Raw genomic sequence first — 18,314 nt, 5'->3', positions numbered from 1 at the left:
CGAACGAAAAAAACAACCACCTATAGAATTGCAAATATTAACATATAAAAAATATGAATATCGACTAACAAATAATAGTCTTTCAACATTAGCTGCTCAATTCATCTCCAAAACTTTTTAGACAGCAAAAGACTCTTCCATTATATTTAAAGGCTTCTTTTGCCATCAGGTCGTTCTACTGAAGATGCCATTTGTTAGTATATTATATGACTGCGCTATACCCTCAAGGCATTCTGTCCCCAGGAAGAGTAATTTGCCCTGAGATATTCTAGAGCTAACAAAATGTCAAGAGTGTTGCCGAGGATAGCCGAGAGATGTTCCGTCAGTCATTAACTTTAATTAGGATTCCTGATTCATGAAAGAGACAGTACATGGAATAAGGCACCGAATATGTCAGACTGTTTGTGGCAATTCTCTCCTGTCACCTTCACCGCTTTTATGTGGGTACGATAGTGAACATTCAAGCTTGAGAACGACAGGTAGAAACAAATATATCCCGTGAGGCATTCTTCTAATCTACCAGAGACCAACATAAAGCTCCAATCTGGGAGAAAGGGAAACACAGTCTCGTATCTGTCCGGCCACAAAGACAGTGTTGAGGAGCATGACATGACGTGAAACCTGGAAACATCCTCAGACCACATAATTGCATCCTTCTATCAAACAGGGATACTCTTCCACCACGCTATAGATACATGGGCCCAGTATAGCTACAATGTTCTTACATAGGTTTCCTTATGGATGAATGTGTGGGCCCACTGTGGACCAACAAATAAGAGCTTTATTGACTCTTCGTCCAGTTGCTGATTGCGTCAGATGCTAGTGATTATTGTTATTTCATTGTCGACCTAGGATGGATTCGGAGGTATTCATTTCGACCTTTTCTGTGAATCATTGCATTAGAGCTGAACATGATATTTTGTTGTCCGTATTATTTGTGTGGGCGACATGATCAGTCCGATATGTCATTGTTAACTAACACTGTATACTGTGTGAATCCGTGGTACCCACGTTCAACAGTGATAAACTAGGATGTCCTTCGAGGCTATTAATATATTACATTACATATGGACACAAACTGATGACTGCTGTGGCTTCTGAAAGGATGTCATTAAGTCTCTCTGTGAAAGTCTATCTGAATCTGCGAGGTTATTCCGGGAAACAGTGTGGTCAACTAATTTCAGATGGTGTGGGAGTTCTATATCATGTCATGTTTCATATTGAGAGTATGTAGTGACCCTGTGGGTTATCCACATTCCTATCCGTTTTTCGAATCAGAGATGGTATAGGGTTACCACCTACAAGCATGTGTCCAATACGGTCATGGTGTCTTGGATATTACCAGCGAGCTCTGTGGTAATAGAATGTAGATACATGTGGATCCTGCGTTCGAACTGTATGCGTGAAGAAAGGTGTGGTGTTTTATAAAAGCAAGTGATTATCAACTTGTTTTGTTGACCTGGAGACGGAGTTCCTGGAAACAAGATATAACTGACAGAATGCATGGTAGAAATGTAACATATACCTACTATGGAAATATGTGGGGGTGATTTGCCGGCTTGCTGAGGTTCAAGAGTCCTGTTATATATATATTCCACCAAAACGGCTTTCTATATACACACTGGTTCCAAACAGACCATGTCAATGCTTGGCCGTACCGGAACTATTGTTCGCAAAAACCGGCGCCGGTCCGGAGGACCCGTCAGAGCGGCACCCAAGAACAATGCCAAGGATACCCGCTTCCGACGAGCGTCTGCCCCAACCATGTCTCCACAGACTCCATCCTTCCCTGCCATGACTCCCATGAGTCGCAGTGCTGAAACAGTGGCCCGTCCCTGCCTGTCCCCAAACCCCTCCCCATCCCCAAGCAAGAGTGTGTCGTTCAGTACGGAGGTTGATGAAGTTCAGATACCACGACCCGACAGCCTCTGCCTCACCATACAGGTCAGATTCTTTGTTTCATTCCATGTAAAATTGATATGGAGGTTTTCGCTATGGGAACCGTGGGCTTATAAATTAAAGGGTCCTTATGATGGTATGTGTCTTGCAAGTATTTGTCATGTTTGATGTCATTTTGTCATTCTTCAGAGACAATGTGAATGGTGCATGTTAATAACATGAAATGTTACGGGTGCCATAGCAGGTGCAGGAGACGCCATCTTATCGCGAACACATTTTTATAGTGAGTCATCAACACATGTATATGATATAGTCGGAATCGTACAATGGACACTGCTTTTAGTAGGGATTTGTTTGATTATGACAAAATAATGCTCTTTGTCACTTTCTATTTATGGTGTACAGAAGAACACGGATATAACGAAATCAGTTCGTTATATATGTTGTTCGTTATATACGTTTTCGCTTGGAAACGTCCGCCATCTTGGATCCGCACGGCTAATTCCGTCACGCTTTTCTTCAATCGACTGAACAATGTGTCCTCCAATATATATCCGATTACATGTATATGACTGGAATGCGATTAAGTTTTATCATTTTTCATTCATATGTCGGGGCGGTCGGGTAGCCTAGTGGTTAAAGCGTTCGCTTGTCACGCAGAAGACCCGGGTTCGATTCCCGACATGGGTACAATGTGTGAAGCTCATTTCTGGTGTCCCCCGCCGTGATATTGCTGGAATATTGCTAAAAGCGGCTTAAAACCATACTCACTCACTCACTCATTCATAAGTCCATATGCATTTACCTACGTTATGATCCTCTCAATTGTGAGCATGGACCTAAATAATCCCTTATGTATGATTGTCCATTTTGAAAGTTATGCAAAATGTTCAAAGTTAACTGAGGGCAAAGGAAAGTATACTCGGTCTGGTTTTTTTTGTAATTTAGAAAATGAAAAAAAACCTATTAAATTTGGTTTAACAATCACTCATTCCTGCAACAGTTTGTAAAATGTAATGTGGGTCTCGGTAATTTTGTTTAATAGATTGCTTCAACGAAGAAATGAATTTGCAATCACATTACCCTACCATGTTTGAAATGTACACTTGTGACAATGTATTAATTTTCAGATGGTTAGAAGATAAGATGTCAAAAGATACCCATCAGCAATTTTGTATAATTGGATTGTTTTTTATATTTTTAAAAGTTAACGTCAAATGATATTTCACAAAAAAACGAAAGCTGTGTAGGAGTATTCTACCAGTGCCAGTACACTTAATATTTTAATATAATATCGCTAACTTAACATTTTCAGTTGAAAATCAAGCATGTCATAAAATCAAATGAGAGGTATAGTTTTTGCCCCTCAGAATACTTTACAGTCCATATGAAAATCCCACAAGTATTATAGAACTTTAACCATGAGCAAACAGCGCCTCTCCTACATTCATATATGGCCTTCACTCTTGATGTATAGGGTGACTCAGCCAAGGACTGATCACCTGTTGAACAACTCATGATGTTGAACTTGCTTATCCTGCTTCCTGCCAAGATCGATCTGTTTTGTCACACGCGACATTCCAGTATTTGCACTGTTTTTATGTTCGTTGTTGGAACCTTATAGCCAAGAATATTTTTTTTCAAAAGAATGAGTCATAAAATCACCTGATCATATGGCCAATGGCTTTGTCTTACAGCGAAAGAAAGTATTTACATATATCTAGAGTAGTACGATCATATGGAGCATGAATATCATTAAGAAGGTATTAATCGTGATTAGGTAAAATTGGTATCCGATTTCCCGGTGATTCTGTTACCGCTGACCGACCGGCAGTTGGTTGAAATGTTAAAATAACTGTCCATCAAATGCAAAAAATATATATATTCAAAAATAGAAGCGACAAAATCGTAATAATAAATCTCTGCTCTCTAAAGACGCATTGTGCGATTCCGACTATATCTTAAGTACGTGTGAAAAAGTGAAAATACATATTTATCGCAAGTGAGGTAAGGGATCTTTCTACAGAGTAGATTGACATCTTGTCCACAAAGGTACGGGTACTTTTGAAAAATAAACTATATTCCGTTGGTCTCTCTGAGCATAATGACTGTACTTCAAGCTCATTGGCAAGTTATCACCAATTGTTCTATTTTATTGGATCGTTTTCGGGGGTCAACGGGGGCCCAGTCGTCCAAGGCGCCGCAATTCCCTATGAAGAGTTGCCTCCAGAAACCGATCGTGGGTTCGAATCACGGTTAGCGTCGATTATGTTTCCAGCTTTGTCAGCACCATACTACCATACCCTTGCTCGTGGATTTCACCAAAGTGTCAAATGTCCTTGACCTGCATTACGTCCGAGATCCCCCCCCCCCCCCCCCCCCCCACACACACACACACATGACGGAGACACTCCGTAACATTATTCGAAAACTGTTCAAAGCGCCGTAAAATCGAACTCACTCACTCACTGATTGTTTGCGATCGACTTTTATCACCGTTACGTTATATGAACGCAATGCCGGCAAAAATGGAAGATGTTTATGACATCACAAATTATTATGCAACGCCAACAATAGGCTACACTGAGACGATGTTTCATTTTTGGATCGGTAAAGAAACACTTTTCTATATATCTTCGACAATATATAGAATAGCCAGTGAAGTGTTCTGATTAGCGGTATCCACCTGAGACCTACATTCTTTTCGTTTTACATTGTTGTATTGCATAGCACAAAATGTAAAAGCTAATTGTAGGTGAGTTTCATAACCAGTTGTTTTTTTGTGGTCAGAACTTCTTTTCATTTACCTTAGTAGACAAGATGTGAGGTGAAATGGGGTCTAGCGTCGCGTCCAAGATTATTGCACTTATATAGCGAAATGCATGTACGTGTATGTGTTTGTGTGGCTGCTTGTACTACTCCGGACTGATGCCGACTTATAGTGCTAACTCACTGAAATACCATGCCGGAGTTTATGAATACCCCACTCAGACACAGTATACTGACTCCGAGCCGACCAGTCCTTGTTTTAACCCCATGATGCCGAGCGCCAGACAGGGTAACAACAAGTACCATTTTCTTACGCCTTTTGGTATGACGCGGCCGGGGATCGAACGCCGGACCTGACGCTCTCCGGGCAGACGCTCTACCACTAGACTACGGAGGCGGTTAACAGACAAGAACGCACCTGCATACATTGTTCAAAGGGACGTTAGTATTATGCTTAGATTAAAAATTCTTCTTTGGGCGGTTTTCAGAAAATAAATCAACGGAGTGAAATACAATCAATCAGACGATGAAGACATGAAAAAAAACTTTCATGGTAATAAAAGTAAAAAAGGATTTCCCGTGTAAGAGGAGATTGTTCGTTAATTGATTAACTTGAACGGACGTAAAACGACATAAAGGCCCATGTACGACATGAGATGTGAGGAAATACCAAAAGCATCATTTTAAATCGATTCAAATGTATGATTCATAAAATCAAAATCAATCCTACTGTTTTCTGTACCAGTGGGCGAACTGGAAATGTCAAACCTCTGACATTTCTGTTGTACGTGGGACGGACGTCTGTTGCAAACGGAAGATGCTGCTGCAGTGAGCACGAGTGTATTCACAATGTCGCGTGTCGTGTAACGCGGAACTGACAGTGATGCGCGTCTACATCGCTGCACCTAGCAACGACAATCATTTCTTTGTAGTTTTATACCAGATCGGAATATATTTAGAAAAAGGCGAAAATCCAAATTAAATTTCAGTTTCTGGTTTCAAGTTAGTTATGATGAGAAGGAGATATGTTTTTTGTTCTCAAAAACATTATAATGGTCTCTGTTTGTGGATGAACCGTTAAACACAACTTAATCACTCCCTCTCTTGAAATCAAAGGTTGTTGGAATCTGGAGAGCCTCTTGGGTAGGGCATCAAGGCGTTAAGTTCGATTTTAATTTTGGTTTAACACAGAGTGCTGATCAGTTGATCATATTAAAGGTATCCTGGACGGATGCCCACGGATTTTGTTTTCAAGATGTGTTTTGAGGACAATTTCCAAGGTTCAATATTTGAAAAGCCTCTGGTGTCTTTCGATTCACTCTTTTATCGACCCTCTATGGTGATGAAATTGCTCTTTCGACTGTCATATACTTCATTTAAGTGTGGGGGCGGTCGGGTAGCCTAGTGGTTAAAGCGTTCGCTCGTCACGCCAAAGACCCGGGTTCGATTCCCGACATGGGTACAATGTGTGAAGCCCATTTCTGGTGTCCCCCGCCGTGATATTGCTGGAATATTGCTAAAAGCGGCGTAAAACCATACTCACTCACTCACTCACTCATTGTGTGACGTCATATCAAACATATTGCTACTTAATTCGTCACCGATTAAAGGAAATTCATATTCCTCTTTCGTAAAGCGGCAGTGTGTATGGGGTCGTTACCAGCACAGGTATTACGAGACTATCTCAGGTACATATTTTGTGTTAGAAATATGTACACGACTGAGAGTTCGTATATAAATTCACCGCGATTAGCTGATATATTGCTGATGGGGCGTAAAGCAATACTCACTCACTCACTCTTATTGAAATACGAATAGGTACCGATTTCCAGTTTTGTCCATTGATTACATTTGGTTATGAGCGTCACAGACAGTTCTCGACTTTCGACTAAACAGAGATTAGAATATTAGAATATAACACTAGAGAATAACACTCCGCCGTTTAATAACCATTCGATATCCGTTGAAACAGCTTCCACAGAGTCTCCTATGCTTTAAAGGAGGACTAGTCTCCACGTCCCCGGGCTCCTCTCCAGAGTTGGTCAAGAATATTATAATAATTGGTAATATATGTCAAACGGAGACAATGTACCAATATTGCAAGGGCCATCATCGCATTGTTGCTGTACACTTAATATTTAATATAATAGATGAGCAAAGTGGGTTTTGATAATTAGCACTTGCTAGAACTTGTTGGAACTGCCATTTGACCGAGACAAGGTCCCCTTTAAGTCGCCTCGTACCAGCATAAGTTACTTAGACTTGGTGACATTGTTGGGTAAGGACACACTCACCTTTTCGCGAACACCTGGTGAGGTGAGGTGAAATTGGGTTTAACGTCGCGTCCAAGATCATTGCACTTATATAGCGACGTGCATGTACGAGTATGTGTTTGTGTGGCTGCTTGTACTAGTCCGGACTGATGCCGATTTATAGTGCTAGCTCACTGAGATACCATGCCGCAGTTTAACATGAATACCCCACTCAGACACAGTATACTGACTCCGAGCCGACCAGTCCTTGTTTTAGCCCCTTAATGCCGAGCGCCAGACAGGGTAACAACAAGTACCATCTTTTAACGTCTTTTGGTATGACGCGGCCGGGGATCGAACCCCGGACCTTCCGCTCTCCGGGCGGACGCTCTACCACAGGACCATGGTGGCGGTCGCGAACACCTGGTGTCATCACTCTTTGATATTGATTCATAAACACATATTCGTGAGATAGTCGGTATCATACATTCGACCCTGCTCTTGGCAGATTTCTTATGAATATGGAAATGATTATGTCGCTTATATTTACTTGGGACGAATTCCACCCGGGTTTTCCACTGTTTGTTTTCGAACCAAGTGAATTAGGTGGTAAGATGGAGCATATACTCTGCAATGAGGTTACAGTAACACCGTCTAGGTATGCACTCATGCCACTGGGGGAGAAATGGCCACTGCCACAGTGTCTTATTAATGTAGCGTTATTATTCCATATATATCGATCTTAAGGTAAAAGAACCCAATGCCATCAGAGTGGAAGTAGCGAGGTCGGGGTCGCTATCGAATAAGACAGTCAACGGAAACAGGAATAGCCCATTCATTACCTTGAGTGTCACAGGGGCCAGAACTGAATCAATTAGCAACTTATCTGATGCCCCCAGCCCAGTAAGCCATTACGACAAAACTCAATGCAGCATCTCAGCTTTCTTCGGCAACATTTAAGCACAATTCGGTCCCTAGGATTTGTGCAAGTAGCTCACTAAGCTTGACATTGCGGAAGAGGGTAAAATTGAGGCTTATTTAGTAATTGATTAATGAGCAATGCATTTACTGATAGCTGGTCTTAGGTCATCTCCGCTCATTGGCATCCACTGCTCATTGCGATCAAAGACGGCCATTTGTAGTTCAATTTGTCTCGCAGCTCTATTGAAGGTATCTGATTGAACGGTATACAGAAACACATTTACACCACAATGAGCCTGGGACTAACATACGAAAGGAAAACAGACATTTTTTGTACATATCTAAATGGAAATAGATATTGTGAAATTAAACGTGTTTTTCTGACATATTGGGTGATTTGTAACTGTTGTGATCCGTGGTTGTTCATGCATATTATGCTGTGTAACCTAAAAATATTAATAATGTGTTTCTGGAGACTTGACTTGATATATAGTTTTAAAGCATACATCCTACACCTATCCAAGCACTTTGTTTAGATATTTATTATTGAACATAAACTAGAATGAACATATAGACGATGAAGCGAAAAATGCATTGTCTGATGTTGTCATATGTGTTGATGACATCTATATTTTTCAAGACAAATGTTTCCAATTAAGTTCATAATGGGAAGTCCAGGTTGTAATTGGTAGCAAGCAACCTGAGCCGTTATGCCTCTTCGCGAACACCTGGTGTCATCACTATCTGATAGTGAATCATAACTCATGCTCATGATGTAATCGAAATCGTACAATCGACTCTGTTTTGGGCAGAAAGTTCCTATGAATATGAAAAGGGTGCTGTTCATTCTATTCCCTAAGAGACGACAAATGAATCGGATGGTCAGGCTAGGTGACTCGGCTCTGTTATTGTACCCCGGCGTCTAGGGCTGTTGCTCATAATACTAATCACTGGATTGTCTGGTCCAGACTGGATTATTTACTGGTTTATTGCTAAGTTGGGTGTTAAACAAGAAACAAACAATAAAGTAAAACATTTGAACCATATGTATCCGTATATATTTCTCTTGAGTTCGGTCAGTGTGCTGATTTCAACGGTGTACATGTACACGACTACCATTACATTATGTGAACAATGAAGTAATCATACTAGTATAAACTCGATTACTCTAAGAAGGGGGGCGGTCGGGTAGCCTAGTGGTTAAAGCGTTCGCTCGTCACGCCGAAGACCCGGGTTCGATTCCCGACATGGGTACAATGTGTGAAGCCCATTTCTGGTGTCCCCCGTCGTGATATTGCCGGAATATTGCTAAAAGCTGCTAAAAACCATACTCACTCGCTAATAACTCTAAGAAGAACATATGTGACGACAGGTCGATGCGACTGTGTCCCATATTGTCAACTATGAGTGATTGAGTGGGGTTTAAACTCCGCGTTGAACATTATTATGTAAGAAACCCAGAAGTTAGGCAGGTGTTACACATTACGTGGGCGCGACAGGGTATGATGTGAAAACAGGAAACATCATCAGAGCGAATTTAGGAATCGAACCCGCCGTCATTGGATTCTAGCATGCCTGAGGGACGCATCTCTGAGAGCGAATTGCGGCACCTTAGACGGCCTCACTCACACTCGATCGCTTACTAGTATATCACCGATACCATATACATCTTAAAGGGTTCTTCTTACATTGTTAAATGAAACAATTATAATGAACATATAAAAACAGTTCCCTAAAAAGTCGATCCTTCCTGCACTGTGACACTAGTTCCAAAAACAGACAGTGCTTCCTTCCTGTAAGCTCTATTATTCCTAATGATGTGAATGGGTTGACAGGACGACCAGGAACCTGTGCCATTTATTGTAATTGATACCACAGAAGCCACAAATCGATCACGAAATGACACGTCTAGATGGCCTTAGAAGCTAGCAGTGCTTTTCCGGGCATATGCTTGATTTTTAGAGGCATAATTAGAGCGACTAGAATAAAGATCATGTTCCCGTGATTTCCTAGTCACGCTTTTTGCCGAAGCTTGAGGTCGATGTAATAAGAGAGCGTTGAAAAATGGACCATGTATTTAAGGATCTGTATTAAGATTTCTGCTTTCGTATCACCTATCTGCGTTTTTTTAGGAATGATTTATTTTTGATTAATGGATATTCTAGATATTTTTAGCTACGAGACGCCGGTTTCATAAGAGTCGTATGGAAGAATTCGACTAACAGACAAAAGAGAATATTGACAAAGTGTGCTGTCTTCAACAGCAACACAATCTATTTTTCTGAATATGGTTCTAGGCATATTGATTGAACACGATTGACCAATGCTTTGTCAAATTTCACATTTCTTATGACATGCGCCATTATCGAAATCATTACACATCAGCTGTGATCGAGACGTTACAACTGAGAGCAATCCCGCCCACTCTGATGTCAGTCACAGGCACAGTCATTCAATACTGTTATATCAGCTGGGGTATGTATTTCATATATCTGAAAAAGACGTTCCATATGTAAATAGGTTGTCTTTGAATGACGGGTTTTACTTAATCTCACGCTTTTGGATTTGGTTCAAACTTTATAATTAAGACACTGGAAACACAGACATTTGAAAGGTAGCTAGCTATACAATGTACAATAACACCTGATTATTGTTTAAAACTTCACAACACATTTCTCTCCACATTTTCTGTAGCCGAAAATGAATTCATCATCCTTTTTATAGTATCGGATACAAAACCTATTTCCGCTGGTTTCCCCAGGAATGGTTTCGTATTGTAATTGACAGGAGAGGCCCTTGACCTCTGCCCATTATCAACAGCACCGCAGACTGTCCTTGAAATGAACTCTTTTCTATTTCTGAAATGTGCATATGACAGGACGTCCGTCTCCAACAGCCACTCATAGTACGATGACTGTAACAAACCATTGTATGACGTCATTTCTAAGAGGTTCGCGAAAGTCCTTAAGAACGTCAACGCTAGCCAATTTCGATTTGATTGACTACCACGTAAAAATAATTCTTGCATATACAGTTAAAGGTTATATGCACTGTATGAAATATAGTAGTCTCACATAGCCGTGTTTCCGATAATCCGAGTGAATGTACCTGGTGGCCAATCAAGGCTCAGGTGTTACCAATGGCAGCAAATGAACCATACACAGGTGACCAGGATTCTAGATCAGCTGCAAAGGTTTCAGATCGATATGTGTGTTCCTCCGTCATTCCCCTTACTTCGACAACATGGCAATTGCCAGACACACGTGTATGTTTTGCTACACGTAATTGCTGTTTTATACCCAGAAATAATATCATGGTATTATACCTATTAAGATGATTTGGTTGGTTGGTTTGTTGTTTAACGCCGCACTCAGCAATATTCCAGCTATATGACGGCGGTCTGTAAATAATCGAGTCTGGACCAGACAATCCAGTGATTGATATCATGTGCATCGATCCACGCAATTAGGATCGATGACATGCATCAACCAAGTCAGCGAGCCTGACCACCCGATCCCGTTAGTCGCCTTTTACGACAAGCATAGTCACCTTTTACGGCAAGCCTGGGTTGCTGAAGACCTATTCTACCCCGGAATCTTCACGGGGAATACCTAAGATGAAACACTGCGAGTGAGTGAGTCCTTGGGTGGGTTGGTGTACGGGTGGGTGTGATTGTGACGGATAGGTGAGTGAGTGAGTGAGTGAGTGAGTCCTTGGGTGGATGGGTGTACGGGTGGGTGTGATTGTTGTGGATAGGTGAGTGAATGAGTGAGTGAGTGAGTGAGTGAGTGAGTGAGTGAGTGAGTCCTTGGGTGGATGGGTGTACGGGTGGGTGTGATTGTGGTGGATGGATGAGTAAATCAATAAATGAATTGACGAGTGAGTGAGTCCTTGTGTGGGTTGGTGTACGGGTGGGTGTGATTGTGGTGGATAGGTGAGTGAATGAGTGAGTGAGTGAGTGAGTGAGTGAGTGAGTGAGTGAGTCCTTGGGTGGATGGGTGTACGGGTGGGTGTGATTGTGGTGGATAGGTGAGTAAATCAATAAATGAACTGACTTGCGAGTGAGTGAGTGCGTGAGTGAGTGAATGAGACCGTGGGTGGGTTGGGGTACGGGTGGGTGTAATTGTGGTGGATAGCCCGGGTGAGGAAATCAATGAATGAACTGACGAGTGAGTGATCATGAGTGAATGAATACTTGAATAAGAATTCATACGATGCATGAAAGGCAAACATACTAAAACCGCAAATGTAGATTGACCAACGATACAAGGTCAAGGGCGACGTGGCATATGGCCAGCATGTTTCAAGCATCCAAACCAACGCTGAAATCACGTGCGTACCATGCTGACATAGCAAGGTCGCCTGAACATCTTGTCTGTGTGGAACAGAATGAATAGATGACTCGCTACAGGGCATTAAATCGCAAGGCCCCTTGACCACGAGACAAGAATAATTGTAAGAGCTTGATATATCGATGTATTTGTGAACATAGTGAGCTGAGCGACCACTCATACCAACCTGTTTATAATAAATTATCCTTGTTGGAATGCTTGAAACGGACACATGCATGCACAAGGACGAGCAAAGATTCACTGTCAGGACATTGGGTTTAGCAGACCAGAACACATGAAAACACTGTATTTTAAACACTGCTCGTGGCCTACTGCAATACATGTGTCTAGGTATGTGTTATTGTATAGATATATCATTTTCGTAAATATTCAGTAATTAATAGGTCATCATGAGGTGAAATCGCGATCAAACCTATTACACTTGTATGTATGTATGTATGTATGTATGTATGTATTTATGTATGTATGTATGTATGTATGTATGTATGTATGTATGTATGTATGTATGTATGTATGTATGTATGTATGTATGTATGTATGTATGTGTACATGTATGTCACGATTAATACAATTCCGTACGAAGCTAACGTATCATAATACTATACGTGCCCCTTACATATATTATACGTATTTGCATACATGTGCTTGCGTAGTGCAGACAATATTGCTTCATTAAGCTTTAATGACATCACAGTTGATGATGACGTCACGCTGTACCATTCGTGACGTCATTTGAATACTGTTCTCTGTAGCCATAATTCATATAATTCCTTTTTCTCTACAACTACCTGGTAATATACGCATAATAACAATTCAAGTGTAATAAACTGAGTGGCACAAGAAAGTGTACCGAGTTCTATTGTCTCTTAAACCATCACTCATTCCGGCAATAATGTGTAAAAAGTATTCTGTGGCCATGTGATGTTGTGTAAAAATATGTTTGTTCAAAGAAAACTGGGGTAGGAAATTATTTTGCAACCACATGATCAATACCATGTTTGGAATGTAAATTTGTGCCGAAAAAAGCAAATTTATTAAGATACCCATCAACAAATGTATATTAGCAAAATTTGATTTTTTAATTTTTAAAGGTTTTACATCAAATTATATTTTTTTAAATATCATCATTTAGAAGTATTCTTTGAGTGCTGACTCAGCGCCAATACATTTATTTGTTTGAATATAACATTGTTAACCTAAGATATTTACAAAATTGAAAATCAAGCATACGATAAAAGCAATTGAGAGATGTGGTTTCTTTTACCCCTATAACAAAAGCTGTGTCTTAAAACAAGTATTCTCGCACTCTCGCAGGGGAGTTACAAACCTTCTGACATTCGTTCAGCATGACAATGTCACTCTTGCAATAAACCCTTCGTATCAGCTGCAGATAGTTAGATGCATTGCATAGTAACGACAGTTAAGGTGAACATCAATATATCTGTTACAGTAGTTTGAAAAGAACATAAAGCTTACCCTACCACACACAGAGAATTAAATCTAGTTTCTATCCAAACGGTAGGACATATGATGGAATGCTGTCTCGTAATGCCTACCGTGGGCAGTGCAGAAGTCCCAGTGGGAGGTTTTGTGATCTTACTTTAAATCCTTTTATATCAAAGTGCCTATTAAGCGTCCATGTCAAATGTTCATTCTAACTGAAGTAATCCATACAAGCATCCAGATCGACTTGGGAAAGTTGCTGATAATTGCCTCGCACACGTCACGGTGGAAACCATTGAAACCTCTTTGAGGGCATTTACAGTAAAATTGAACCCCAAACTGATCATTATTTTATAAGAGATTTTAAAACTGACAATTTTCTAGGCGGACTTTATTGATGAATATTGTCAAGGTTCTTATGTAGTTTACATGTGTATTATTCAAAGAGATATCTTGGTTTGGTAAGGCACATAAACACATGTATGGTATTGCACATTGCTTATTTGAAAAAAAATAAAGACGATCGATGACTTCAAATCCTTCTCACATACTTCAAGTCAAGATCACATTACCAGGATTCTAATTCATTGAACCATTTAGAGCATTGAATTGCATGCAAACGAAGGCAGGTAATACATTGAAGTCATTGAATCTCACTCGTTACGAACAAATCCTTGTTTATTTGAAGAGAATGACATTGTAAGGGTTCGAATAAAAGTTATGGTGACATGCAGATAATTGTAAATAGCTTCTTGGTCTGTTTGGTTGGAATTAAATTACATGCATGTACAGCAAAGAGATTGCCTGATATAACGTTACCGGAAGGGTTAAATCATTAATAATTTCTATACGACAATACACATCAGTATTATACTACAAATGTGTTATATGTTTATAATATTCAGTTCAGAATATCCTAATAATACATTATCTTTAATTTGATGGATGAAATCAAAGGTCATCTCGACGCGAAAGCGCAACGCAATGTACCTTTTTATAATCTATTTTCAAGCCAAATGCATTTTGTCTACAGCCACATACGGTTTATTAATCCCGTTATGAATATACCAAATACATCTTCCCTCGTGGGCGTATTAGTAATTGATTTATTGAAGAAAATGGGTTTTCTCAGGACAGGGACATTTGTAAAGAACACACACGCAAGCTAAGATACCAAGAGGCATTGAACGTTCTATACTCTGGTGAACATTTATCAACCTTACTTCAACACCTCTTGATGTAAATACGATGGCTTGTGCTTTATACATCTGACGAGACATGCTTACAGAAGCGTGTATGCTAACGATTTAACCTTACGGGACCATTCATTTTGCTGAACAGATGTACAGTCAAATACATTTCCTGATCTATGTGCTAAATGCATTTGCATTGCAGCATGAACAATAGTTATGAGAAAAAAGAAGTTAATGTACATCTATCAATATTTACAATCGAATAGTGATAATGATTTACAAGAAATTCCTAATGTATCAGCTAGAGCATTGTTTGTACACATACTGAGTGGAACGTATATACATACGATCAATGGTTTTCACGTAACGAACTATATCAACGAGATGCGAAGCGTGTTGAGGAAGGTGTTAATGTGTCTCCTCAACGCCTCACCCTAGGAACTACAGTCAATTACCTGAAGGGCGTGGCTCATCTTATGTGCGTTTCAGCTAGTAGCCATGGAGCATCAGAAGGGATTAACGTGGTATTGAGGGAATTATCCTTGTCTTCATCGATCAATTGGTGACACTTTTGCACACGTTTCACACTGGCTTTCTGATGAATTGGTATTGATAAAATTGAAATAAACATATGTGCATTTTCAACTGTGAGGCTGTCCTGATGCCTGACACTGGTATGCAAAGACACCTCCGCTACCTCCCGGGAGGCGGATATTAGTTGACTTAGCGGGAGTTTTCTCACGCTTTTTGTACGCATATATACCGATGAGAAACGGTACACCAATACGGACAAGAATTCCGAGTAATTGGATCACAGCACAGATCCCAGGTTATATATGGAGATTTCAAAGTGTCGCCGAGTTGATAAATTTCTGTCGATGGGGACAGGATTCCGTATGGTGCTGTTAATCCGGCGTTTTGTCTAAATGATTGGATTTGGCTTTACGAGAGTCTTGCAATGCTGATAAGAAGTGTGCTGGCTGCATTCAATTACGTCGGCAGGTGCCCGTAAAACAGCCCTGTCGCGTAGATATAACGGCTTGTCGTTTATAAATAACGCCTTGTCGCCCCCTCACTGAAACTATCAGATACTTTCAAGGGACTGACGGGCGCTTTTACGTCAAACACTTTTTAATCTTGGTGGATATTATGTGATGTGATGATCTACTGGGTATGCTCACGGTCTGATGGTTTCCGTGTCTGACATAGGCAGTTTATAACGGCACACCGCTATCACCGAGCGGCGACAGCACCGATCAATTGGATTGTGGTTGCAGTTCATCTGCCTCTAATTGGACTCCGCGTACTTCATTCAGTGGTGCGGGATCATGTTGGTATGTCTGGCCCCCCTTCTGCACAGATGCTGAATATACCTTCTTATGTGTATGTACTATAAGCCTTCCAGCATAACACAGCTATTGCTGGCAATTTGTCATGACTTGAACAACTGTGATATGTGAGTGTCGTGATTTTGAAATGACATAATATTCGCATGTTTGGAAGACACCACGTTTCGACAAATACTTTGGACGTTTTGGATCGAGTACACTGCTATATAACATCCGGAACTGATTGACGTTAAAGGTCGGAGGTGGTATAACCTGACGTCATTGATACTCATGTGACACTATGAGGAATGTCACTCAATATATCTACCGGAACATCACAAGGCACAAGGAAGTATTTCTAGACCTTTGACTTTGCAATATGGAAGCTTGAAGCATCACTGAAGGTTCATTACATTCTTTGTGATAGCCTAAACTATTCATCATATAAAAATACAGTGCTTTGATATGGGAATATGAATGCACTGTGACGCTTTTCGCCAGGGGTGTATTACCTTATGTATAGGACCTAGAAGGTAAAAAGGTCGCAGAGTATAGACACTGTTTCCTGATCAATACATTGCATGATACCTCTGAAAGGTTTCTCGTAGTCTATACTGAACCATACGTCCTGAAGCCGATTAGGTCTCAATGGTTCGAGACATTAACATGCTACTTTGCCAGCAATGCGCAATAGATTACGAGTCAATAACTGTGTGTCAACGAGCTGGAAACAAGCCTTGCTTCTGAGCTACAAGAACAATTATTAGTGGGCTCATATTGATAAATTATCGAGCGTAATAACGTCCTGTTTATGTATGCTTTGGTTTTGATGAAGTATAACAAGCTTGTAGGGTCGGGATATTGCATTTACTATTGGGTGGTGTTCGCATGCTTCCTGGTTGACCACGTGGTAATGAAGACGTATGCCACATACGCGGTACCACTATAGCATTCCACGAGCCAATACTGGAAGAAGGGTTGTCTTATGGTTACTGCAGGACGGGATCCTTTGTTAAATCACCTTTCATCTTTGGAGCTATGTCAATTGTCTTGGTGGACGTTGGGATTATTAATCACTTAGAATATGCTGATATTGCACTATCCTAGAGTTCACAGGCTAGAGGACATGGCGCTGTCTGCACTGCTCTTTCCATGCAAACTACTCGTCCACTGACGTATGTCTCACATTGTCTTCATCACTGGACATGGGACTAGTTATCCCTGACATAACATCGTAAATCTACATCTGGATTAAACAGTGTGTGAACATGTTGGGACGTGCTGGGACAATAGTTCGGAAGAACCGTAGACGTTCGTCAAGTAACTCAAGGAGTGGTACAAGGAGGGGGTCTGCCCCAGCGATCCATGACACGTCGGCCTCACCCTGTCCCTCCCCGTGTCCCTCACCCGTCCCCAGCCTCTCCGCGCTCCCTGGTAGCACGGGTAAAGTATTCCTGACACCCCAGCCTTCACCCTCCAAGAGTGTTTCGTTCTGCCTAGAGATTCCCAATGTGTCGGGACTGAAGGTTCAGAGTTGCCACTTGCACAATAAGGTAAGAGTCACTCTCCACAGCATATGTCCTTTGATTGCTTGTTCAACCGGTTTTTGACGCATCATCTATCAACAGCGTAAGTGATAGTCGCATTTGTATTACAAAGGTGGTAATTAACGTATAGTTAACATAGTTAATGTATAGTACGTTTATAAATTGTGAATACAGTTTTTGCAAGTGTTACAATGGACAGACACTTTCAAATTACTCATATGCAGAAATAGATAAACATGTTCACTCTGAAATAATAAGGGCTGGTTGAACTTTTAGTTCCTTTATATGATTTATTCTCACATAAAAGAACGCGCAGGGTTTTTAATCATTGTTTTCGGATAAAAAAAATGTTTTGTATTGACTAATACAATATATTATCCTATGGCAATCAGTTTAAGTCCCTAATTGGCAAACATGACTACAAGGCAACTTTCTTCTTGCAGGCATAATTGTCTTGAAATGTCAGTGAACGACGTATGCAGTTACGCTTCAAATAGAATGTATCGTTCTTGTATTGATATTGCTTGACTACGTTAGAAACAACTCATACAAATATAACCTTTGATATTTCTGCGGAAAGATGTTCCGGAATCAAAAAGGAACATATGTA

At 40.6% G+C, this 18,314-nt stretch overlaps 1 protein-coding gene across 2 annotated transcripts in view; it reads left to right on the top strand.

Annotated features, from left to right (window-relative positions):
- The window catches only part of LOC124112952 (transmembrane protein 272-like), a 118,432-nt gene that overhangs the window by 74,748 nt on the left and 25,370 nt on the right, over nt 1-18,314 (top strand). Inside the window, exon 1 of one of the 2 annotated variants that reach the window (XM_046473163.2) lies at nt 16,176-17,710. The exons of the other annotated variant lie outside the window; for it this stretch is intronic. Within the exon in view, the coding sequence (XP_046329119.1) occupies nt 17,426-17,710 (285 nt within the window). The 5' untranslated portion in view covers nt 16,176-17,425. Of the gene's footprint in view, nt 1-16,175; nt 17,711-18,314 lie in introns of those variants that run through there. 2 annotated transcript variants of the gene reach the window in all.

Source organism: Haliotis rufescens, unplaced genomic scaffold (genome assembly GCF_023055435.1).
Source record: "Haliotis rufescens isolate VD_foot unplaced genomic scaffold, xgHalRufe1.0.p SCAF_7, whole genome shotgun sequence".
Classification (NCBI taxonomy): domain Eukaryota; kingdom Metazoa; phylum Mollusca; class Gastropoda; order Lepetellida; family Haliotidae; genus Haliotis; species Haliotis rufescens.
This window is presented reverse-complemented; position numbering and strand designations above follow the sequence as displayed.